The sequence below is a fragment of the Aulonocara stuartgranti genome, assembly GCF_965226115.1.
Source record: "Aulonocara stuartgranti genome assembly, chromosome: 5".
Taxonomy (NCBI): Eukaryota; Metazoa; Chordata; class Actinopteri; order Cichliformes; family Cichlidae; genus Aulonocara; species Aulonocara stuartgranti.
In genome coordinates this window covers 26,887,041-26,912,500 of record NC_138943.1, presented here as the reverse complement: position 1 = coordinate 26,912,500, position 25,460 = coordinate 26,887,041, and the positions used below count along the sequence as shown (strand labels likewise).

The following is a 25,460-nucleotide window of genomic DNA, read 5'->3' as shown; positions in this document are numbered from 1 at the left end:
TGTCTTCCAGGAGTGCTTCACGCCATTTATAAATGGCAGCTTCTTTGACCACGACGGCCAGCCATACTGCGAGGCTCACTACCACGAGCGCCGTGGCTCGCTGTGCTCTGGCTGCCAGAAGCCCATCACCGGCCGCTGCATCACAGCCATGGGCAAGAAGTTCCACCCCGAGCACTTTGTGTGCGCCTTCTGCCTCAAGCAGCTTAATAAGGGCACCTTCAAAGAGCAAAATGACAAGCCCTACTGCCACGCCTGCTTTGTTAAGCTCTTCAGTTAGACTCTGTGCCTGTGTGCCAATGTGTGTGTACATGCGTCTACACGTTTAATGTCTAAATGCACATGTGGATGTATGTGCACTTGTATGTCTATGTGCATCTATGAGTCAGTGGTTTTTCAGACAGGAGGCGTTAAGGTGAGAAATGTTTCCTGACTCTTAACTCCTGATACTGGAGGGACTTTCCGGGTTGCCCAACCTCTTAGGGTTTGGCCTTTTACACTTTTACTAAAGAGATTTTTAACAGAGCCCAAAGAGATTTTTATTTTACTCCTGTGCTTGACAGGATAAGGGAAATTGTTTTTTTGGGGTTTTTTTTAAAATTTCCCCTTCTGTGTGTGTGTGTGTGTGTGTGTGTGTGTGTGTGTGTGTGTGTGTGTGTGTGTGTGTGTGTGTGTGTGTACATAAGTAAGCATATGAGAATCAAGATAAGAGCCCTGATTTGCAAATGATTTTCTGCCCCCGCTGCAGGACAACATCCTGCATCATGTGGCAGCGAATCTATGTTGGCTAGTTTAATGCAGATATGTAACAGTTGCTTGATTGCATGGACCACGGAGAGTTGAGTTGCGCAGTTTAAATGTATGTGGAGAGTTGAATACACAGTGCTTGACTAACGAGTGTTTAAAAAAAAAAAGTATTTTTCTAGATTTGGAAACTATTGAGGTGCCATTTAAAATAACTATGAAAACTCCCCATATGTACATAAATATGTATATGGAGCACATATGTACACTGAGACACACACTGAACCATTTCTCCTTTACTTGTTTAAAATACTCGTCCAGTCTCAGCACACGCCAACAGCAGCTCTTGATGAGACCGTCTTCAGGTGCATTTTCTAAGTTGGTCCTCCTGACATGAGTTCTTGTTTTTTCTACAGTTTTTCTATGGAAATGAACCCAGGTGTTTTCACAGTTTAAACATAGGTTACTCACATTTCTGCTCACATTTCTAGCGTGATTATTTCCCAATAAAAGTGAAATTAAACATTTCATTTGATTTCACTTATATATTATATTCTAATTATATACATTAGAATATAATCATATTGGATCTGTTTTTGGAACTGGTGCAACCTCGGTGTGTATGTGTTCTTTACGTAAACAACTTTCAGATGAAATCGAATGACTACAAAAATAAACATGGGTCAGTGAGGACGGTATAAATAGTTTGGCTGACATTGTGAGAATTTTTATATATTTTTTTAATTTATGAGGAAAAAAATGCCAAAACAAAGCTGATTTCACAATAAATGAAAGCAAATTTTATTCAAAATAAACAATGTCTCATTTACACATTTTGCTGTTGCTACTAACGTACATTTATCACTGTTTTAAATCGCATTAATAAGGCCGGGGTAAAGATTTAAGATGTTTGTCCTTTTTATTTCAATGCATGCTGACTATATGTGGAGTTTGATCAGCACCAGCTGCCAGTTGCTGTTACAATCAGAATCTAAATTTGTATACGTGTGAAACGCTCGAGTCTGTGACACAACTGTGTTTTGTCACAGTTTTGATGGAAATTTATATATTTTTGAGCTGCAGAGGCTCGGCCTGATATGCAAAGAGCTGGCTCTGTTGACAATGTAGCCTGACAGTAGTTTACCCTGGTCTCATTCCTTCACACACACGCACGTATACCAGCTTGGATTCCAGTGTGTCAGTATTTTCTTCAGTATTTTTTTTTTATATGAATTGTTATCCTGCTGTCGGAGTGATATTGCTGCAAAGCTCACAGATGGAAGTTTGATGTGAGCGTTAGCTGGACAGAAGTCACAACATGAAACCAAGCCAGGGCCAAGCCTTTAGCAAAATTCACTTAATGACTTTTAGCAGCTTTTTTGTTTTGAATTGTATCTTTTTTTTGCCACATAAAGATTGTGGGGTTTTTTTCTTTTTGACATTAATCTCTATAAATTTAAAACTATTAATACACGGTATCCATATCCAGATTGTTTTTACTTTGAGAAAATATCTCTTGTGCCAAATGTGTCAATGCAATAAGGTCTTATACACTGTGGAGTTCTCAGCCTTTTCCTGTGATTCGACTCCTTTTGGGCTGAACTCTGGGAGGGCTTCATCTGCTGTGGTGCATCTTAACCCCAAACTATACACTGTAACAGACAAACCGAGGTGAAGCCTCCTGTACCGAGTCATTCAGCAGACACTGTGGTGTTCACCTGTAGCAGATTGAGAGTACTGGATGTAGCAGGGGCAATGTCGACGTTCCATTACGGGGTTGAGTCTTCAGTTAAAATGAGAATGCCTCATAAAAAGAAAATGAATTCTGCTCGTGTATATTTGTCTTCTTACAGGTATTGCCTTATAGTTTTTGCTTCTTTCAATGAATTCATGAGAGAAATTTAAGCTTTTTACTGTTAATGCGGTTAAATCGACTTTGCTTTTTAAATGGAGACCTTCATGTGATCTTTTCTCTTTGTGGGTGGGGCGTAAGCCTATGTGGGTCCTGATTCTTCTGCAAATAAAATATTAAATATTTATTTCTGGCCTTGTTTTTTCATTTTTACATTGTGTGCACAGTACTGTGCAAAAGTATTGAGTCACTCTCAATTTTATATTTTGCTCTCAAGGAGTCAGACTGGTGTTTTTCTTTGTTTGTTTTTTTTAAAGTCTTGTCTAAAGTAGTAGTTCTCCAAGATTTCTGAAGGTCTTTCAGTTTGACTTTGGCCATTGGCTTTTTCCTTCCACTCATTCTCAGTCTACTCCTTGCCTTTGACCATTTTCAGAGGAATTATTTCTTTTTTCTATTGTTTGCTAAGCCACTTAACACCGAGCTATGAATCATTCATGCTCCTGGCTCAATAGATAAACTAATGTATCTTTAGGAACTGTCTTGTTGGTCTCATCAGAAATTGTATCAGTGGAAGGGTGACTGTCAAGAAGCCATTCTTAAAGAAGGGAAATGGCAAGTAAATCAGTATTGATCTGATGGAGTGATAAATCCAAATTTTACATTTTTGGTTCAAATAATCAGTATGAACAGAGGTAAGGAAAGAAGTACAACAGTGAGTGTCTATAGCAGGGGTGTCAAACTCAAATACACAGTGGGCCAAAATTCAAAACTGGAATAAAGTCGCGGGCTAACATTAATATTTATTTAAAAAAATACTTCCTCCAGATATAAGAATGAATCTTTGCTTATGGACTCAAACAAGTTTTGCTGAAAAACTGAATATGGAACAAGCAAAGCTTAATACTAAACAATATATATATTAGCAGTGTAATACCAGTAGGCCAGCTCTAATAGTAATTTGGTATGGCTCCACGGGCCAAATGTAATTAAGCTGCGGGCCAAATTTGGCCCATGGGCCAGAGTTTGACACCTATGGTCTACAGCCTTCTGTAAAACATGGTGGAGGCTCTATCATGATTTGGGGCTGCATTTGGTGTTGGGACTCTTTTCAAAGCTGATGAATTATGAATGCAGAAAAGTACAGCTAGGTTTTGATCCATGCAGTACCATCTGGAAAGTGTCTGATTAGCAACAACTTTAATTTTCAGTATAACAGTGATCCAAAACAGTGTTAATGCAATAAAAGCATGCTTGGATAGTGTCCCATTATGTTGTTTTTTTTAAAAAAACTTAAAAGTACAAACCCTTGTAAACTGAATTTTCATGTTTCAATGAATTGTCATTTTCCTTGTAACTTTTAAAAAAGATGAAGGTGGGTTTAAAATTTTGCATAGTGATGTACATTGTTCAGAAACTCAGGACTGTATTAAAGTTGGACTGTAAATAGAGTGATGCAGAAGAAATTGTAGTCAACATTGTACAAGCACACACTGTGTACGTCTAACAATTTTTATTTCACATTATCAAAGGGATCATTAGAGTTGGTAGGAAACATTTATGCTGGTTCTACCCTGTCAGCTTACAACCTTAAAACAGGTGTATGTCTGCTGAAATAATAATTAAAAGAGTATAATCTTTAAAAACATTTTAATTTATTCAAACCTTTATAAGAGGTTGATTCCCTGAATAAGTTAAATAATCCAAAATATGGCAAGGCATTTTGGATTCCTGAGGTGAAATAAAACTACCTCAAAAAGTTCAGTAAACATCGATTATGAGCAAGTCTCCGTGTTCCCACTCAAATAAAAAGTTACCAGCTCACCAGGTTAATAAACGTGACAAACACAAGGACATGACAGTGCATCTCTCCGGTAAGGAAAGATTCTGATCTGAAGTCTGAACTCGGTGAGAGCTTGAAGCTTGCCAGTGAGCACAGACAGCTGTGGAGTGCTGTCCAGAATCTCCAAGTATCTAAGATGTTGCAGGTGACGAAGCTGCAAGAAATCTTGCTCCGGCACACGTTCATGGCGGATTTTAAGACTTTTGAGCTTTGGAAACAGCCGTGGGATTTCAGCGGTGCGAGTTCCCAGATGTGAGGGCCAGGTGTCTATATGGAGGTGGAGGAGATTTGGCAGCTGCACCGCTATGGCAGCCATGTCCTTTGAAGTGATTCCTGCAACACACAGTGTGAGACTGGTCACGGTGGCTGGAATGGAGGTGATGTACTTATTAACCGGGGGGCCCTTAACGATGATCAGGGTTGAGAGCTGAGGTAGGTCATGCAACCATGTTTTGAGGCGACAAGGAGACAGTGACCACATTTCTGGAATGTCGTGATGTGAGTGCTTGAAGAAGACAGACAGATGTTTCAGGCCAGGCAGGAACTGCAACCCGTGCGCCGGCAATGAAGGATCCATGCAGTCGATGAGCTCCAAACTGGCCAAAGCCAGTGCACCAGCGTCCCCTGAGGGACCTGGACTTGGCTTAGGATCACTGTGACGATAGGTACACAATATATGCACACCTGACAAGGAGAGATGCTTCAGTTTAGGCAGGCACGCGAGTGTGGAGTGCAACATCCACATAGTTTCTCCAACGATGCCCACCTGATGACAGATAAGAGAGTCGAGGTTTTTAAACTGGGACAGCACAGAAATGAATTTACTCACTGATGTGGTAGGGAACATAACGCCACACATGCTTAAGTAAGTCAGCTTCTCGGGAAGAAACAATGGGAATCTGGAAATGTCTAACAAAAGATCAGAGCAACTGCTTCTTAAAACCAGACGCCTCATATTTGGGAAGTCCTTCAAGCAGCTGAAACACTCCTGGGAGCTTTGGTCCATTACCACCGTGGTGAGGATAGGAAGGAACAGAGCGAGCTGTTTCCAGTGTTTCACTTTGGTGCTCTTCATCACTGCGCTGGAAACTTTTCTATGACGAAGAGTGTCCCAGAACTTCCTGTTGTATGAGCCGTTTTTAAAATCCAAAACCACTGTCCAGTTTTTCCACAGAGATCGGTGATCGACAATTGTCTTAAAATACTTGCAGGTTGCCCGGACGTTTAACTTTTCTGTCGCTGACAGATACCCAAAGACGTTATTCCAGACCTCAGGAGGCAGCTTCGAAGGGTTCTGTGCCATCACTTTGCTCTGCGGGCAGATGTCTAAGCGGGCTCGATAACACCGTCACACTAATGCAGTCCCAGAACTCCTTCAAGTAGAGTGCCACAAACCACGCTTTCTGCACGAAAACTGCCACGGAAGTACTAATAGCGACTTTAAAGTGATTGACACAGAATTCACCCAATAGTTATGAAGGTAACGCCCATAGCTGAGTTGTGATTGGTTATCTTTTTTAATACATATCCCTCCCGCGCCTGTCCTCTTCCTCTTTCTTTCACGCGACTCTACTGCGAGGTACGGTTTTTTCCCCCTCGCTTGTTAATAAACCGAAATGCTCGGTCTTTATAGGATTAGGCCAAATATTAGTTTTGTATTCGTGCGATAAACATTTAAACCACTTAACGGGATATATTTTGTATATTTTAAACATTCAATAGGTGTCATTTAGCCAAGCGAGGCCTGTTAATAGAGCGCTAGGGTAGCTAAGGGTAGCCGGCTAACCTTAACTATCGGCCACATGTCCGGAGTGTAAAGTATTGACCAATTTCCAAAGTACCGTTAATATCCTTGTTTTTCGTCCTTTATTTACAGATCCATCCTTGTCTTTAAACCAGCTGTGTAGCGATCCTTGGAAGCACTGCAGAGATGCCCAGGGAAGACAGGGCCACGTGGAAGTCCAACTATTTTTTGAAAATCATCGTGAGTACCTTTTAACATAAATGCACTAGGTCTTTGTTTCTATAGCATGGACACCGTAATGAAATTTATGTGACGCACAGTGGTGTATTTACAGCAACTTTTGGATGACTATCCAAAATGCTTCATCGTGGGAGCAGACAATGTGGGCTCCAAGCAGATGCAGACCATCCGTCTGTCCCTGCGTGGGAAGGCTGTGGTGCTGATGGGTAAAAACACCATGATGCGCAAAGCCATCCGTGGCCATCTGGAGAACAATCCTGCACTGGAGAAGTGAGTTTACTGGCAACCTTTGTTTTATGATGCATTGAATTATCAGTTTCTGTGTAGCAGGTTAGTTACGGTGCAGCTTGTGTCGTGCTGTATTGTCGTTCCCCCTGCTAAAATTAACCTGTTTCCAGCTATCCCTGTCTGTCTACACCCCTCGGACAGCCAGGGACGCAAGGTCTCAGACATCTGATAACTGCTCATGTTGGTAGAAATGATAATCTGCTTGTGTAATTTAAGTTTATGCTGGGATTTCACAGGCTCCTGCCCCACATTAAGGGTAATGTGGGCTTTGTCTTCACGAAGGAAGATCTGACTGAGATCAGAGACTTGCTGCTGGCCAACAAGGTGAGAGCCCTTTAATAAAAAAGCTTATAGATAATTTAGATCATGTCAAAGTGCAGGATAAGTTACAATGCAGCTTTTGCAGTACTGCATTGTCGTTCCCCCTGCAAACAGTAAATTGTTTCCTCGCTATACCTGTCTGCCTGCATCTTTTGGCTGCCAGGAACGTAAGGTTTCAGACACCATAACCTGAGTAGTTAAGATCTTAAAGATTTGGTTCTAACAGAGTGGTCTATTAAGGGTTACCCTCTCTTGTATCCCAGGTACCTGCAGCTGCCCGTGCTGGAGCCATCGCCCCTTGTGATGTGACAGTGCCGGCCCAGAATACTGGTCTTGGTCCCGAGAAGACCTCTTTCTTCCAGGCTCTGGGTATCACCACCAAAATCTCCAGGGGAACCATTGAAATCTTGGTGAGTTCGATAATTATACTGTTTTACACACAGGTATTACTCACAATGCTAATGTGTACTTTAAAAAGGGTAAGATTTGAAAATCTCTGCTTCCGCTAATCACTCTGTATGTCTTTGTCCGCCAGAGCGATGTCGGTCTGATCAAGACTGGAGACAAGGTTGGTGCCAGCGAGGCCACACTGCTAAACATGCTGAACATCTCTCCGTTCTCCTATGGACTCATCATCCAGCAGGTTTATGACAATGGCAGTGTTTACAGCCCAGAGGTGCTCGACATCACAGAGGCTTCTCTACATACCAGGTTCCTGGAGGTGAGAATTGGCTGAAATAATTTGGCATGAGTTGTATCTGAATTTTCAGTTTCTCAAAAGTTATTTTGGCCTCTTAGGGTGTGAGGAATATTGCTAGTGTGTGTCTGGAGATTGGCTACCCCACTTTGGCTTCTGTCCCCCACTCCGTCATCAATGGCTACAAGAGAGTCCTGGCTGTTGCTGTGGAGACGGACTACTCCTTCCCCCTGGCAGACAAAGTATGGTTTTTACATTTTTCATACAGCTCTTGCCATTCTCAGTGTTAACACACGATACTTGACTTGGACTTGAAAGTGAAGTTTTGCATTAACAGAGAACTAATGACATCCTTCACCCTCACAGGTCAAAGCCTTCCTGGCTGACCCATCTGCATTTGCTGTCGCAGCACCTGCAGCAGCTGCTGAGACTGCCGCAGCTCCAGCTGCTGCTGCTAAGGAGGAGGCCAAGGAAGAGTCTGAGGAATCAGATGGCGAGATGGGCTTCGGTTTGTTCGACGAATAAAATACAGCGAACAGAACCACATCTAATAAGAACATGATTCAATAAATAATGCAAGATCCATGTGCTGGTGTTGTCTCTTTATTAGTACAACTAAAAGGAGATTGTAGTAGTCTTTGTGGTTGAAAATGACACTTTGTAGTTGAAATGGAAAGATATAACAAGGGGAGTGAGTCCTTTCATAAGAACATTTCAAAAGCAAATGGACTGTAGACGTGTAGTCATCGTGACAAGTTGAACTGTAAAAGCTCATACATCCAGAATTGGCGCACTGCAGAAATTGAGCACTAATTCCTAACGGGTCATACAACCGGTTCCAAATGTCTGGAGGCCTCCGGCAACGTCGACTTTCTGCCGGAAGCTCATCTGACAACATTTCCTGTTTGGGCGTGTCGTATTTCGGAATAAAATGTTTGAGATGTGTCGTTTCATGTTTACATTAGAATTGTTACATTGAGAAAATAGCAACTCCAACGCATTTATTAGTTTGAAACCCATAATACTAAGTGTAAATGTTGTGCGTTCACTTGCATTTCGAGGTTAAAACTAAATTACTGCCTTGTACATCCGTTTGACAGCATGTCATCTGCAATGTCTTTGGAATGATTTACTCTTGCCAGTTCAGAAATTCTTGAAATGAAATCTACACCACCCTCTACAATTTAATAAAAAAAAAAAAAATCCGGACTCCAGGGGGTAATGCAATTGTCAAAGAAATAAACTTAAAAATTACTGTCGTCACAACATTTTTCCAGTAAATACTCATCTCATTTTATTTTGAAAGCTTTGGGCCGGAAGTTGCATTGCTTTGGCGTGGCTGGAAAGAAATAGACGCGCATTCAGCTAGTGGGGCGAACCTCTGCTATGGCTGAGGTAAGTGTTTTTGACTTATTTGATCTGAAAATACTGCGTTAGATTAATCTTTAATCGGATTTACACGTTTGGTGAGGTTTGTTGCTTTGGGTAATGATTAAAGCTTAGATTGCCATATTTTCTAGCGACGGTATTGGTCGTCAGCGCAAGCTAATATTTTTTAAGCTAACATTAGCCCATAACCGAAGCGGGTGTTGGTTTGAAGTGTAGTTTTTGACAATTTCCAACATTATAAATAGTTATTTTCATCATAGGGTCATAAAAAAGCCAGCTGTTACGATGACTGTTTGCTTTTAGGTTATGTAATGTAGTGTGTGTCTGGTTAACGTTGGATATTAGTACTGTTCGGATAAACAGAGTTTAGGTGTTGTTAGCTTACAACAGATGCTTGCTTTTCCAACCATTCTGCTCATTAAATTAATATGCATAAGAGTAAATTCTTTGTGTAGACCCACAGCTTACAGGACCTCCAGCAACCAGCTGTGTCCTCCAAGGTGTTCATCCAAAGAGACTACAGCTCAGGCACCATATGCAAGTTCCAGACCAAGTTCCCCTCAGAGCTTGAGTCAAGGGTATGTACAGAGTTAACCTCCATGCCATGGTTGTTTCCTCACTGCTTTAAGTTTGTTTTTAAAACTGCTCCTGTGGTTTCAGATCGATAAGCAGCAGTTTGAGGAGACCATTCAGACGCTAAACAACCTGTATGCAGAAGCAGAAAAACTCGGGGGGAAGTCCTACCTGGAGGGCTGTCTGGCTTGCCTAACGGCCTACACCATCTTCCTCTGCATGGAAACACATTATGAAAAGGTAAAACAAAAAAAGGGTTCACATCAGAGTCTTATGTTATGGGTCACTGTACCTCAAATCATTGTGGAACTTCTGCTGAACCATAGCATATTTGGCTCAAAATTGTATGTTTCAAGGCATGACAATGTATATACATGTATATAGTGATTTCTGTGAGATTTTACCTTCATATATCAAATAGAACTATTTGAAAAACGTTCTGTCCACATTTCAATTTTTGAGGCATGAATATCTCAGAATATTATCTATTAAAATAATGAACCCAAGTTTTCATTCCCCCCTCCCCCCTCCAAAGGCCAACTGTCTTGGAGTAGTTTTATAATATAGGTTGTGTTTAAAATGTACTAAGAGGTTTAACAACTTCACAAGTACAGATGTAATTTTTCTTGTGCATGAAAATTAATTTAGCAACACAAATAAGAGGGCATTAATAGCTTGTCTCACGCGACTGGTTGTTGTGTCTACACGCACTGGGTAGTCCGATTAAAGACCCTGACCTTAAATGCCTCTAACCCAAACCTAACCCTGATAACTGCCTCTTAGTGTATTTTAAACTTAACCTGAATTAAATGACTTCTCTAGGGCAACGTGCACACTTACAGAGTGACTGTTAAAAAAAAAGAAAAAAAAAAAGATGGAATGACTCTTACATCGCCCTCTTTCTGTGCTCAGGTGTTAAAGAAGATTGCCAGATACATTAAGGACCAGAATGAGAAGATCTATGCTCCCAGAGGCTTGCTGCTGACTGACCCCATAGAGAGAGGCCTCCGAGTTGTATCCTTAATTCAGCTGCATGCTTACTAGAGCTAAGTTCTGTTATAACAACAGTCATCATGCCCCACAAACCACCAACCCTTGGTCTATTTATACCTATATACTCAAACAGCGTATTTCTGTCACTTTGTGAGCACCTCAGTTACACATTAAGTCAAATATAAATGTTTATTGACTTTATTGATTTCATTTTATATCTCTACAGTAGTTAAGTATGCTTTTGTTCTATAGACAAAGGTGGATTATCTTCAGTTACTCTACCCTTTTTTAAGAATCACGTGAGAATTGTAAGCTGGAGTCATGTGGCAGTGAATCTGGTTAAATTGTGTTGTATATTGAATGAATTGAGAAATGTTGGAAAAATAAATATAAGTAAAAGTAAAATCAGTGTCTACAACCTGTAGATTTTAATAAAAGTACTGATATTTGTGGCAGTTGTTTCAGAAACATTGCAAAAAGAAATCGGAGTATATTTTATGCATTTTTTTCCCCCCTCCTAAACACAGATTATTTTTGTTGATCACATAGCACTTTGTATTGGCCTTAACTTGTTCTCTTCAAGGTTGAAATTACCATCTTTGAAGACAGAAGTATTGGCTCTGGAAGATAAAAGAATCCATTCAGGTGCAGCTTTGATAAAGATTTGACTTCGCTCCACTGTGTTGTTCATTTCTATTGTTAAGGAAATCTTTATAATTCAACTGCATAATATAAAATAAGCCAAGACAACACTAGAAATGTGATTTACTTTCAGTTGTAACAGGGTTCTCTCTCTCCCTCTCTCTCTATTGCTCTACTCTGTAGGTTGAAGACTCCTTATCTTTCTGACAGCACATAATCAGAGTCCCGCTTCACCTAAATGTTGTATAGAATTTTGATCTGATCCTCTTTTTTCCCCCCTGTTATTTATAAGTGCTCTACTTTCTGCCTAACCTTATATGTTTATAAATGTCTTCATGTCTTTTTATACTCATCATGACCTTAGTTGATAAAGACCAGTCTCTATGAATTGTGCCATTGTGTTAAATGCCATTTTTGATTATGGTAGTTTTGTGTGATTTGACTTGTGTGTTTTATAAAAGACAAAGTAAAAAAAAAAAAACCCTCAAAAAACATTACTGCTGTAGAAACAGGTTGGGATGGAGTTGTTGGTATGGTTTGGGGTAGTTCTCCACACAATGTGTTTAGCCACATTACTGTTGTTGGCATTGATGATGCAGATGTTCTATCCGTGTATGTATGTCACCTTTTTTCTTGTGCTGGAGCAGATCATGTCTTTTTCACACTTGCATATTGGGATTTGTGAGCTGAAGTTGGGTGACTTCCAAGATGGAGCATGTTTACCTTTTTAATAAGATCACTTCAATAGTAACATGTCCTTCTCCTTCACTAAAATCTTCCTGAATCGTGCTCATCAGCCCTACATGTTTGTCAAACTTCCTGCAATGTTGCAAACAACATCCCCTTGTTCACAATCACCAAACAGTCCGTGATTGCTGTATATGGTGTTCGGACAACTGGTCTACTTTTCTTACAATTATTATGGTTTATCTAAATAAATAATAATTTCCTGAAAACTGTTGGGCTGCTGTTGATTAATTTCAGAGTACGCATTTATTACACATTTAGTTTTTTTCTTTTAAAAGAGAATGAGATGTGATATTTTGTGTTTGACACATTTCACTCACGATAAATATGAAAACTTTTATTTTGAAGTAGTCAGAGCGGAAGTCCCACTGCGTTGGTCTGACCCAAGTCAACGTTTGTTTCCGGAAGCCAAAGGATACTAGCTACCCTGCGACTTTTATTTGTAGGCGCTTTCCCTTGTTCGAGCTCTCCATCGTGCTGAAACTACAACAAATCAATACTGTACGCTTCAGCCTCAGCTGTAAGAGTATTCGATTTAATATTCACAGTTATTAACCATAGCTAGAAAGGCGGTTAACATTAGCACCACTCATGAATTAATGTTAAGCAAAGAAAGCTAGCTTTGGTTTAACTTTTAATTGCACATGTAAACACCGAAGATGCAGCTAGTTTTACGTGTTTGTTTGGCATTAGCAAACGCTTAATATTGCCTTGTTCAAGTTATGTTGCTGGCTAGCAGTGGTGATCACTGTCACTTTTCATTTTGATTTTTAATTAGGACGAGCGAGGAAGTTCACTTCACCCTGTTGTCAGCAGGACCCGACTTTCTTTCTCCGTCCACCCTGGCGTTCCCCTGTTTCGATGGAGTGTATCTCCCAAAACAAGAAAACAACTTCTTGCATCATGTCCTGGATGAGCTGGAAACATACCAACAGAAAAACAGCCACAACAGGTAAAGTTAAGAAAGATGGAGCAACCCGAGCAGTTTCATCACATGAAGTGATCACTTCCTTCTCGGTTATAGTGATTTATTAGTGAACGTGTTTAGTAAACATACACAGGTTAACACTGTGTAAACAAATGGCACATGTGTTGAAACTCCGGTTTCCTACATTCTAAAGAAAACGAATAGGATAGAAACAGACAGTCATGCCTGATTATCACTGTGCCTTTTGTTTCATTAAGGAGATAATAAACACAGGCACGGGAAATCAAAATATCAGATCAGAAATTAAAAAAAAAAAACAATGTAGAATACTGGGTATCATATTCAGATTTTCTACCACGGAAGCCAGTTGTCTCGATTTGCTTGAACCTCAATTTTTTAATACATTTTTAAATTCTCTTTCTTTACTGAGCTACATTACTGTAACCATTTTCACTCATGCACTTGAGCCTAGACACAAACACAAAGTGAGTTCAGAATCACTTACCCTAGCACTGGCAGTCAGGATGTGATCACATGAAGATGGTTAGCAGCCTGCTGAGTTAACGCAGAGTTTACCCTGTGTGTGCACATTTACTGATAACTGTACTGGCCACAAAAGGGCTGATTTTCCAAATCAAGATTAAACTATTAAACATGTAGCGCTTTGGTCAGTGAGACTGGGAAAAAGTTACTGTATTAATAAGTTTGGCCTATTTGAGGCCAAGAAAATAAGTGAGCAAAAATGCTGAATCTAAGTTAACAGACCTCAGAACAGAACTCTGTCATTAAAACATGGAAGAATCTGATGCATTAAAATCAAGTAGTTTAATAATTCAAGCTTAAAATTCAGTTTTTATTTTTTCAGCTGCAGCCTCAGTGTTGTCTGCCAATCTGAGAATAAATGATAAATATAAAAACAAAATTAAAACGTAGCTTAGTCTATTTGGTTATTTGAAATAAGGTCAAGTACTAATAGGTGCTCTGCTTTACAATCAGATATTGACGCTTATACAGAAATATAATTGTAGTTATAAAACAATAATTAATTATATCAATAAAAGTCAAGGAATAAAGTTACATATGGGAATCTGTATTCAGTACCGTTGTTCATCGGGGAAACCCAAAGTCATTAGAAAAACTTGAGATCCTCTTAGTGTCTGTGCACAGAAATCCGAGGGATCTTCCTGGAATGGTGACACTATTTTCTGGAGAACTGATTCTTTCCAAAAGATGTCAGCGTCTGCATGTCCAAACTGTCAAGTAGTGTTTCAATTTAGGGTCATGGGGTGAACTGGAGCTTTATCCACCTTCCACTGGGCGAGGTGCACTGTTGATGTATTGCCAGTCTAATACATTGGTCGTGCATAGAGACAGACAACTATTCAAACTTAAGGCCAATTTAGAACCATTCATTAACACAGCATGTATACCGTTAGGCTCTGGGTGAAAGCTTAAATACACCTATACAAACACAGAGAGAACATGCAGTGGGCATTTTTCCTGTCCTGTCGCCATGCTAGCCCCCCAATCCTGGTGTTTCCAAACAATCTGAGTCCATAGAATTTCCAAAACTCAATTTTAGTGCTCCTGAAATGCCCGAATAGTATGGGAGCTCAGCATAAAATCAGTTTTAGCCATTATTATGGGGTTGAACTTTGGTTCATAGAGGCAATATTAAAAAAAAGGCACTGCAGCTATGAGAAAAATGTCTAGTCATCATGAAAGCATTATTCTAAGTCCCCAAACTATAATGAGCCTGTTAATGGGTCTAATAAAAACTGTTTAACCAAATATTGAATTGCAAAGTTCTTTCAGATTTATATGTTAACAGTTTACTTTGGAGTTTTCTGTGATTGTGTTTGAAATTTATGTTTTGTGTGTTTGTTTATAACACATCTTTAATGTGTACTGTGATCTTTAAGCCTAATCGCTCCAAGAACTATGTGAATAAAAATGCTGCTGTGTTTACTTGATCAAATAATGTCTGCTGCCTTGTGTGTCCCTGTCCAGTGTGCTGCTGTTTCCTCCCTTACCCAGCAGACTGCGATACCTGATTCACAAAATCATAGAAGACCTGCCAGAGCTCACCACCTTCTCAGTAGGGGAGAGCTGGTGCCGTAGGGTGGTGGTCTGCCCTTGTGAGCTCAGGTTTGTTGGCCAAACTTTGGTCTGTATGTCTTATGCATTTTTGAAAAAGACGTTTATTAACTTTAAGAAAAAATGTTTCTGTAGGAGTGAGGTAGAGGAAGACAGCGACTTGGAGAGCAACAGCAGCTTGTGTGAAGAGCCCCTAAGTATTAGGGAAGAGAGGGAACGCAATATCAAGCCTAAACCTTCAATCCCACCACGAAGCCGAGCACCTAAGAGGCCCGACAAGCCCCTCTACATGCCACGAGCCGCTCGAGAGAGGCTGTCGTTACGAAACTCACAAGGCTCCACAGCTGGCTCTGAGTCATTGAGTTCAGCTTGTGTTGATAGAAGCTCTGTCAACAGTTTGTCTGACTCTTGTACTTGTCCTGAATCTATAGAAAACACAAAGCACTCACTATCTAAACAGGAATCATTCCCCAGTGTAGCAGACAGAGTCCCTAAACTGTCTGCAGACAGTTCAGCAATGTGTCCTCATGAAGAAGAAAAGTTGGTGCTCAGGCTGGATGAAGATGAAGCTTCAGTCTTGGAACAGACTCAGTCCCAGTTTGCTGAACTGACTGTGGAGGAGGATGAGAAGGAGAAGGACGAGACTGCAAGTGTGTCACGCAGTCTCCAGACAGAAGACGCAAGCACAGACAAAGATGGTGTAACTGCAGAGGTCAGTTCTCACAGACTTAATTTCATGGTGTGGATGTATGCATACAGTCTTTTAGTGTTGCTGTACTTGCTGCCTTTTGGATTAATCTGTGCATTTCAGAAACTTAAATATAATGGTAACATTACATATATGTGTTTCTTATTTTAGATCAAGGCACATCTAAAAGAAGGAGTCTCTGTTGCCATTGAGCACATCCACAATGACTACTCTATGTATGAGAATGTTTCCATCGACTCAGACGACTTTCGCCACGTGATTGAGATCTATGACTTCCCGGTTATGTTCAAGACCGACGACCTTCTTGATGCTTTCTCAGAGTACAGGTGAGAGATGACACACCTGTTCACTGCTCTGTCCTTTGTTTCCAGTCATATTTTATTTTACAATGTGGCCCACGTACGAGTGAAAGTTCTCTTTGTGATAGTGTAAAGGAGTTTAATGACACATTTAATCCCTCAGATATTTTAATATTAAAAAAAAGAAAGAAATATAATTTCAACAACACATCTCAGTTTTTCTGCATGATAAAGAAATGCTGCTTTGGGCAAAAAGTGTAAGAAATAAATACGTATGAATGTTACAGAAAAAGTTCTGTTAGGTGTGCAGACGGCCTTTTAATTCAAATGAAATGAAATGAAAATGATCATTTTTGTTACAGAATGTTCTCTTTTTAAAAAAAACAAAACAAAAACCCTTTGAACCTGCTACAAAACCCATAAATTTCCACAGTTGATAGTGAAAAAAACTGGAAATTTCTGTTATTCAATGGTTTGTCTATTAGTTATTTACTTTGGTGTAGTATGAATGGTCATGCATGAGGTCTTTATCAGTGGGAAAAGCTATAAAACATGTGAAAACACAGTTAAATGTCTAAAATTTACATCCTCCTTCCCATTTTCCAAAGCTGTCCAAGATTGCTAGGCCAGATTGGCTGATCCTGGCCCCCAGACCTTATGTTTGACACCCTTTGTCTAGAGTGTTCTGCTGTGAAACCATATATAACCATATATAATTCATTGTACACAACAAATCTGTCAATGCTTTCAACTGTCACCTTTAATATGAAACGTACATGAATGTATATATTCTAAAAATGTCACTAAAAACTGAACCATAATATGGTACAATTACACAGGTATATATTACTTTAGCTATCTCAGTTTTCGTTGAAACCGTCTGATGTAAATCCAGAAAATATCTCACCCTCAACCACCTGATGTGGCCTCAAAATTGCTTAAAGTGCTCTCTGTCTGCCTCAGTGATGGTGGAATGAAGATCAAGTGGGTGGACAACACACACGCTTTAGGGATTTTTTCCAGCGAGTCAGCAGGTGAGCGCTTTCACTGCACGATGAATGAGATGTTGGGTTTGAGGTTTAAAGCTTATGATGTGAATAAAAAAAGAAATGTGTCTTCTTACAGCACTCCATGCTCTCTCTATCTGCCACCCACTGCTAAAGGCGCGAGCACTGGCTGATGGGAGTAAAAAAGCTCAAGGCAAGGCCATCAGACGAGCAGGTGGGAGATCCATAGCAGCGATATATAATGTATAATATGGCGTTTTTGGTTTTTTTTTAACAATATGGTTGTTTATGTGCCTCCTTCCAGAGTTCATCCAGCCAGTGAAGGAACGTCCGAGGACAGACTGTGCTGTTGCTAGGCGGATGGTAACCAGAGCCTTGGGCATTCAGGGGCGAGGCAGAGTGCAGCGATATTGAGGAGTGCCAACATCCACTACAGGTGAGCGCGCTAATAACAGCGACAGGTTAGGTTTTAGGTTCCCGCAGCTCACATGTTGGAAATATTTTTATGACACAGAAGCACTTGTTACTTGTCAAGCATTTCATTTTATTGAAAACATAATGCTTTCCCACATTCATCCATGCATACAAAATAAAAACAGACAGCAACCAACAAGTATCCTTGAATTGCCACATTTAGAAAAACAAAATGTACAAAACCACGAAGAGGCATTTTCACATACATGTGTGGTTGTTACAGCACTTCCACAATGTAATCAAATTCCCTGATGGTAATAATTTAACACAACTCAGACACCGATAAAGAAAGGGAGAGGATGTGCAGAACAAGAAGATGAAAATGTGTGTGTGGTGTGAATAAATTAAAAATATTTTCAGAAATGTATGTGTCAAGTATGTGAAAGGCTCTTTGCAAGATGTTGGTACATTAAGTGCACGGAGGCTCTAATAGAAATTTTAAAATGAATCCTGTTTTCAGTTTGTTATAATGAATCCCTCTGAGAGCAGGAGTTACTTATCAGACATGCTGTATCCACAGATTGTAGCACATTGCTCTGCAGAGATAATCATAGTCATGTAATGTATTATTATTAAAACTGCTCACAGTTTTGAGTCAGTAATTCCTTTAACTATTTACTGTTGAGGCAAATGTCTCTCGGTTCAGCTGCGAGGCAACAGTACAGGCTGTAGCACCAGATTAAGCACAACACTATTTTCACCCGTTCAAACAGAGCTCAGTCCAAGAGTCGTGGTCTCTCATGTCGTGATTTTTCTTTGGTTTAAAATGTTCTCCCAAACACTGGAAACTTTTACGCAGGCGGCCCTCGTTGGCATGGGTTATTTAACGAGTTACCTGGCTACAATCCTCATGGCATCTCTCCTGGTAAATAAACATCAGATCAAATCTACACTGTACTAACACTTTTTGAACATCTGAATGCAGTTAATGGTTTAGTAAGCAAGCATTTCATTTTCCCATTGAGTCATTGTTTATTGTACCAGATGAGCCCAGAGCTCACAACAATCCAGCACTGCTCCAAGGAAGCACATCTGCCCAGGCCCCCCTCTAGTGGTTGTCAAATATTAGTCTGCACCCCCCCATCCACACCAATGTTGACCTGTCCTTCTCAGGTCTACCTGTGAGAAAGCTGGTTGGTAAGCAATCCAGGAAATGTTTCCTCCGTTTCTGAACTCAGTGTGCCACCTGTTAAGTCAGACAGGAAGAGGACAGTGAAGAGATTAGCAACAAAAGCCAAATGTTTTAGTTAAAGATCTCCTTGGCCTGTAAATGGTAAATGGCCTGTATTTATATAGCGCTTTACTAGTCCCTAAGGACCCCAAAGCGCTTTACATATCCAGTCATCCACCCATTCACACACACATTCACACACTGGTGATGGCAAGCTACATTGTAGCCACAGCCACCCTGGGGCGCACTGACAGAGGCGAGGCTGCCGGACACTGGTGCCACCGGGCCCTCTGACCAATTAAATCCTTATTAAACCCTTTATAAAGCTCCCGGGTAAACAGATGAATGTTAATTAAAGACAGTAACAATTGCTTTAAAATGGATAAAAGTGCACCATTTGTTCATGAACGGTGATGTAATGTGATGATAAAGTGATAGCACGGCTATAAAAAAAAATCCAGTTTGTGATTTTTTTTTTACACTAAATTAGTAAAACCTTTGTCTAAAGACAGACTTTGTCCTTTTGTTTTCTACAAAAAGGTCCAGCAGAGGTCTGCCCTCCTTTCACTTCCTTTCCTTTCTCTGACTCAAAAGTGGCCATGTTTGAATCTGTGACCATGCTGAGTGATGACTGCTCACCATCACTGATCAGCACAGCAGGCACAGTTAAGAAGAGGCCTGAGAGTTTAATGCCCATGCCGCCATCATCATCATCCATCCTGAATGATCTTTGAGCAGGAGCTGCTGTGCTGTATTTGAAGCTGACCTCTGACCTTTGTACATTACTACGGTGGTGCCTCTTTTTCACTGTTAGCCTGACTAATAATGCAGTTATCATAGTGATTTCAGATGGGAGGCTTATTTTGATTTTATTGCATGCTGACTCAGAACCTGAAATTTCTTTCAAGGGTGTTTGATTTCCAGGCAGGTGTTTTTTTTTTTTTGTTTCAGATTAATTGGAAGGATCCATGGATGGATGAATGTGTTTTTTTCCCCCCTGTTCTCACCCTGCTGATGCAGGTGATGAATTGGTTGTGTAATTCTACAGAAGTATTCATTCCTTTTTAACTTCATTTGAAGTATCTCAGGATTTGGTCAGAGAAGTACATTGTGTATAAGAGTAATGCAGATCCGCTAACAAACAGATTTCATAAATAAGATAAAACACTATTTGTTTTTTTTAATTCTAAGATTTTAAGTTTCCGTTTCTGTTTTAAAAAACACTTTTTTTTTAAAGTTGTATAATAATAGATTGTTACCTGTGTAATTAACACACAAATACTTAAAGTATAAAGTTCTTCACATTACAGGAAGCTTTGGTAAGGAGCTTTGAAACGTTCAGTGTTACCTGTTCCTCTAATGTTATGTTGGCTTGTTTTAATGCCATTTTTTGTCACTGATGTCTCATCAAACATCTCCTGTTTGTAAAATATCAAAATGTCATTGAGAAACTGTAAAAGTTTGTATTTAGTAAAGGTTCTACATAAAAAGGAGGCTTCCTCTGAAATCATCCTCTGTGCCTGTGAGTCAATTAAATCTAAATCTATTGAGTCGTTTCGGTGCTAAAGACGATTCTGCACAATTCTGTGAAAACAGGAAAACTACAAGTTTAATGTCATATTTTATATGACATAAGAAAAGTTTTTATTATGTAGACCTGTCCTGCACGATCCCAAAGTTAAAACTGCTGACTATGCTGCTGTGAACTGGGCACTTAAACATCACACAGATACAGTAGAACAGTTATTTTTATAAATGGTCAAATAAGGTTAGGAGAAGGGGAGTTAGCATTTAACGCTCAGACTATTCAGGTGCAGACTCTTTGTGGCTGAAAACCTCAGTATTAAACTGAGTTTGTTTAAATGTAGACCTTTCTAAAGTACAGTCCCAAGCACCACTATTTTTTTTTACTGAAGAATATTTCGTCTTTAATGCAGAGGGTAAAAAGATCCCTTTTACCTGTATGACAGTTATATGTCCACATCCGATGCCCATCGTATCGGGAGCGGCACTTCATTATGTTGTTAGTGTAATCTGATTCCGCGACCTCATGGTTTGGGTTAATTACAACCTGGAAGAAGGAAAAACAATGGTTGTTAAAGCATTTCTCTTGACACATTTCAAGTCTTTAATTAGTTTTTATGAGAACCAAATAACACAAGTGTAAAGACCAGCAATAGAATAAGATGATAATAGAATGACTGATAATGCACAAAAGAGACTGAAAGAGTTCATCCTTCATCTTAGATACTATAAATCTATGCTGGGCTAAATTTGTTCTAATATAAAAGTTTGACTTTAACCAACTCCTGCTCATTTGGTTTAGAACCGCAATCAGAGGCTCCTTGGGCTTACAGCCAGAAACAGGCAGATGCAGAGCTGTGGAAACTGTTCGTGCCTGTTTGATCTAGCAGACTCTGCTGGCTGGAGATGAGACATCTTTCCAGCAGCAGATGTGCCGTGTGGACTACAACCAGACAGCCACAGCAGACGTTTTACCTGCAAGATGTAGTCGCCGGGCTTCACGTCTGTGATGTCGATCCACTGGCAGTCAATGTCATGCCTGTAGGTATCCCAGCAGCCAACAGTGATGCCCTGTGCGCCGAAATTTGCACACTCGTACCTCTTTTGAATTCCTGGATTAGGAAAAGGTTACAAATTTTGTGATGAGGTCACGCTTATGCAGCCCAGTAAGCTCATTTCTTTCATTAATTAAAAAACATACAATAGATTACTAATATTATTGTATTTGAATGTATAATTTGCTAATATAAGGAGTGTCTGTATTTACCCTCATCACAATAGGTGTCTTCAAGACAGAAGCTGGCCTTGTGGCCCTCTGCCACTTTAGTGCCGTTCAGACTCATCAAGTCATAGTGGGTGAAAACTTCCATACTGTGGTAATGCCTTGATTATAAAAAAAAAAAAATCATTTCACACTAATATAAATGTTTGTAACATTTACACTTTTATCTAGTAGCTTTCCTGTCAGATAAGTTTGGCTTCCTCTGAATTTTTACAGGAAAAAGCAAAAAGTTTTCCGTTTGCACATATCTGTTCCAGATGCGTCACCTGTGACAGTCGTGCCAGACCCACGACTGAGGTGATGCCCGCGGTCTGAAGTCTGACTGGCCATTGTTGTGGATCTGGGAGGAGAAGCGAAGAAGGCGGCGGTAGGAGCTAGGGTCAGCTTTGTCAGCACTGCCGGACAGACAACGCTCTTCATGGGCACACTGCAGAGCATACATGGGTCTGTCCTCCAGATATGTGGTCTGCTCCACAACCTGAGCGTTCAGGACCAAGTCAGGGGCCGCTGCGAGCAACAAGGAATCGTGCTGATTTAGAGCATGAGGGTGCACAGAAACTTACACTGAAACTTTTATTACATTTATATTGAACAGCTACAAAACTACAAGTGTTTCATTCTTTTTAAGTGACCCAGTCACAACCCTCAGTCAGCATGTATTATACCAATGTCCTCAAACTATTTTTCAATTTCCACAATAAATACTTTAGAAACATAGCTTCTAACCCATGTAAGGTTCTAAATATATATGTTATGGTTTTCTGCAATTTCTTACTCATTGTACAAGAGACCCCAGCAGCAAAGCGTCCACCTCCTTTGGGACAGACAACATGTTTCCCGTGATGCAGGCACTGCTCCAGAGTCAGCTCAGTTCCTGAACACCTCACCCCGCTCATCACCACAGCATCAGCTGATGAGTCTCCTTGCCAGTACCATGTTTCCTGTTATAAGAGAAGCACAGGAAACACATTATACACTACACAGCATCAAGACTGATGCAAAGCTTGATACCCCTGTGTTACTGTTAAAAAGTTCAAAAACAGAGCTTGGCTATAACAAAACTCTCCAGCAACATATCTACTACAGTCCTGTATGTTTGTTTAATCTATACAAAACTTACTGCTGCTAAGCTATGCATATACAGCTAGGCTCACTTCTTTCTGTTAGCTGCAATCAAACAGATCAGCCTCCTCAAAGTGGTGTGGAAACAACATAATCTTATTTGTCCTCCTGTATTTAATTTTCAGACTTGCCATACCAGGTGTCCCACAAGCCAAATGTAGTCTAATCAAAGTATCTAGTACCCACACAGGGAGAGATGCTCTCTTATCCTCTCACGCCTGACTCAGCCTTATTACAACATTTTGCAGACCACAGGGAAAACCTTCTGTTAGGAAAACTCATACTTTCCATCATCTACCCAGGAAGTGGAGGAGTCATGAGAAGTAAATTAAGCTGAGGGATATGGATGTGGGAGTATTTGCTGGTGGGCTGAGGAGAAGGACAGACATAAAGCTGTAAGCTCAGTGTCATTCTTTCCATCTGGTGGTGGGGTTTGCCTGGAGAAGCAGTTAAAAGTCAGACAGGAAAGAGGCTCTAGAGGGCCAGAGGTCCTGCTCTGTGATAGCAAAGAGTTAGTCATCTATTACTCTTAACACGATAACCCTTACGTAATGATAACTTACAGCTTTCGGTAATAAAGGGGACATGTTATTATAATGCCTGGACTGGACTAGATGACTTGGCATAGATAGGCACACTTTAGTCAGATAGCCCCCCTGCTGCTATAAATGCACCTCCCCATGATTCACACATATACTTTCCAGAAGATTTTAAACCACAAATGCAAAATGCTTTTAAACAGAAAAATAAAAAACCTAAGAGAGGTCTTAACACATCTCTCACATCATATTGTAAAGGGAGTTTGGGGTCTTCTTTAAAAATCAGGAAGGAAACGTAAGCAGGACAAGAGTAACGCTAGGAAGTAATGCCAGGGGCTTTACTGGTGGAGCGTCCACTAAACTTCAAACAAAATAAATCAAGCTCCTTCTCACCGCTTCCCTGCCCTCCTGTGCTCACTGTGTGCATTTGATGTTTGTAAGGAAGTGATGTCTTTCTTTTGCCCTCAGGGATCAATAAAGCTCAAGCTTATTAAAGTGAGAGTTAATGGTATTCACTGACTTTGAGCATGCTGAAAGTCTGTGCTGCAAAGATAAGCTCATTTTAAAAACGATTGGATGTAAGAGGGCTTAAAGGAAAACCTTACCTGAAAAGCATTGCTGGCAAAGCCCAAGCCCAGCTGTCTGCACACTACCATGGCCTCCATAGTCCCCCAGCTGTCACTGCACACCGTGCCCCACACCAAAGAGCCATTTCTCTCCCCCAGGACCTCCACACGGCCCTCATATGGGTTACGGCCGCCACTTAACCGAAGCTGAGGGAAGGGATATATACATTTAGGCATCTCCTGAACTGTTACACACACACAGTTTTTTGTTCTATATGGTAGACAGAGTTTACTCACTCTATTGTGGAAGCCCATGGCAGGAACATTACATTTGACTGCTGCATCTTCCTCATGGCTGCAGCCCAAAGAGTTAGGGTTGAAGTAGCACTCGGTCAGAGACTTTTCGAAACCGGAGCACTCCACCTCGTTCATGTGGACCGGTCCAATGCCTACAGGTACACATTAGGCACATTAACAAAGAGTACTGCTGTCATAAACTCCCTGCTGAGGTATTCATATTGTGTACATTACAGAGGAGAAAAGCTAGTTTCAGATTACTGGACAAAAGACGTGATCAATTTGGGTCACACAATGGTTTTTACAACCCTGTTTCCAAAAACGTTTGGATGAATTTACTGAAAATAGTAGATTATTGGATTTTGATCGTATTTTGAAAAATATAATTTTGTATTGAAATGGATTCCAGGAAAATATTTAGTTTTTGTTGTACCTGTCCCAACCTTTTAGTGACATGCTGTGCAATGTAAAACAAAACAGACAAAGAAACAAAACAACTCTTGGGAAATCACGACTAATGATGTTAATTAGCAACATGACTAAAATAAGTCCCCGGTCTGTGAAAGACCGCAGGACTTAGTATCATTAAAAAGCACTCTGGGGAGATGTCTGTTTGTATGGGGCAAGGCCAAAAACCAATATTAAATGTCTGTGTTCTTTGGACCGTTAACATTAAAAACAGACCCAGTTTTATAGTGGGAATTTGGAATTTCCGAAAGACAATGTGAGCAAATCCAGTGTTTAGATGGCACTTCAAATGCAAGTTTAAATTCTACCAGGCAAGGAAAGAACTTGAAAAAGATTCAGAATCGCATTTGCTTTGTCTGAGTCCAAGCTCATTTAAAATGGACTGAGATCAAGTGGAAAACTGTCCTGTGGGCAAACTAAAAACAACTGAAAAAGGAAAGGCCACCATCTGTAATGGTCTTGTGACACCTTACTGCACTTACTGTGAAGGCTCCATTAATGCTAAACAACACTTATAGATTATGGAGCAATGTTTGCTGACATTCGCATCTTTTTCAGAGAAGTTCTTCAATATTTTAGCAAGACAATGAAGATGTATTATTACATGTCCCTACAGAAAGAGTCCAGGTGCTAAATTTCAGTTTAGACATGTAACCTGATGGAAACGATAAAGGAGGCCTGAACTTGTTCAAACCTGTGATGCAACACAGCGATAAACATGCCTCTATTCTGTTTTTTTAAATTTACATTTTGCTGCTAATTTAAAATAATAATTTTTTTTAATAAAGCAATAAAATTCTCAAGTGAAACAGTTGACATGTTTTCTTTGCACTTCTTCAGTTTAAATCTATGGTTCGAATTGCATTCTGCTTTAAACGGCATCCTAACTTTTTGGGAACTAGAGCCGCAG

At 40.2% G+C, this 25,460-nt stretch overlaps 5 protein-coding genes across 5 annotated transcripts in view; 4 read left to right on the top strand and 1 right to left on the bottom strand.

Annotated features, from left to right (window-relative positions):
• Window positions 1-2,780, top strand: part of LOC309706959 (paxillin-like) — a 36,247-nt gene extending 33,467 nt beyond the window's left edge. Inside the window, exon 11 of the mRNA XM_082533995.1 lies at window positions 11-2,780. Within this exon, the coding sequence (XP_082390121.1) occupies window positions 11-277 (267 nt within the window). The 3' untranslated portion in view covers window positions 278-2,780. The remainder of the gene's footprint in view (window positions 1-10) is intronic.
• A 3,165-nt stretch (window positions 2,781-5,945) lies between these two features.
• rplp0 (ribosomal protein, large, P0) lies at window positions 5,946-8,308 on the top strand. Its single transcript, XM_082534981.1, has 8 exons — window positions 5,946-6,012; window positions 6,310-6,417; window positions 6,512-6,687; window positions 6,942-7,029; window positions 7,290-7,436; window positions 7,562-7,747; window positions 7,825-7,965; window positions 8,090-8,308. Exons 2-8 carry the CDS (start codon window positions 6,364-6,366, stop codon window positions 8,246-8,248), a joined length of 951 nt encoding a protein of 316 aa, XP_082391107.1. The 5' UTR covers window positions 5,946-6,012; window positions 6,310-6,363; the 3' UTR covers window positions 8,249-8,308.
• A 701-nt stretch (window positions 8,309-9,009) lies between these two features.
• golga7 (golgin A7) lies at window positions 9,010-12,276 on the top strand. Its single transcript, XM_082534982.1, has 6 exons — window positions 9,010-9,118; window positions 9,568-9,690; window positions 9,773-9,925; window positions 10,598-10,699; window positions 11,262-11,323; window positions 11,504-12,276. Exons 1-5 carry the CDS (start codon window positions 9,110-9,112, stop codon window positions 11,307-11,309), a joined length of 435 nt encoding a protein of 144 aa, XP_082391108.1. The 5' UTR covers window positions 9,010-9,109; the 3' UTR covers window positions 11,310-11,323; window positions 11,504-12,276.
• On the top strand, window positions 12,073-20,262 carry r3hcc1 (R3H domain and coiled-coil containing 1; the record flags this gene model as incomplete). The annotated part of the gene is made up of 9 exons (XM_082534724.1): window positions 12,073-12,125; window positions 12,846-13,019; window positions 15,006-15,143; window positions 15,228-15,804; window positions 15,952-16,127; window positions 17,064-17,134; window positions 17,226-17,321; window positions 17,412-17,543; window positions 19,293-20,262. 8 exons carry the CDS (start codon window positions 12,073-12,075, stop codon window positions 17,519-17,521), a joined length of 1,395 nt encoding a protein of 464 aa, XP_082390850.1. The 3' UTR covers window positions 17,522-17,543; window positions 19,293-20,262.
• Window positions 17,628-25,460, bottom strand: part of loxl2a (lysyl oxidase-like 2a) — a 25,697-nt gene continuing 17,864 nt past the window's right edge. The window contains exons 7-14 of the mRNA XM_082534271.1: window positions 24,083-24,234; window positions 23,825-23,992; window positions 22,334-22,499; window positions 21,825-22,065; window positions 21,544-21,659; window positions 21,252-21,388; window positions 20,712-20,823; window positions 17,628-18,767 (exon numbers count right to left, since the gene is read on the bottom strand). Of these exons, the coding sequence (XP_082390397.1) occupies window positions 18,697-18,767; window positions 20,712-20,823; window positions 21,252-21,388; window positions 21,544-21,659; window positions 21,825-22,065; window positions 22,334-22,499; window positions 23,825-23,992; window positions 24,083-24,234 (1,163 nt within the window). The 3' untranslated portion in view covers window positions 17,628-18,696. The remainder of the gene's footprint in view (window positions 18,768-20,711; window positions 20,824-21,251; window positions 21,389-21,543; window positions 21,660-21,824; window positions 22,066-22,333; window positions 22,500-23,824; window positions 23,993-24,082; window positions 24,235-25,460) is intronic.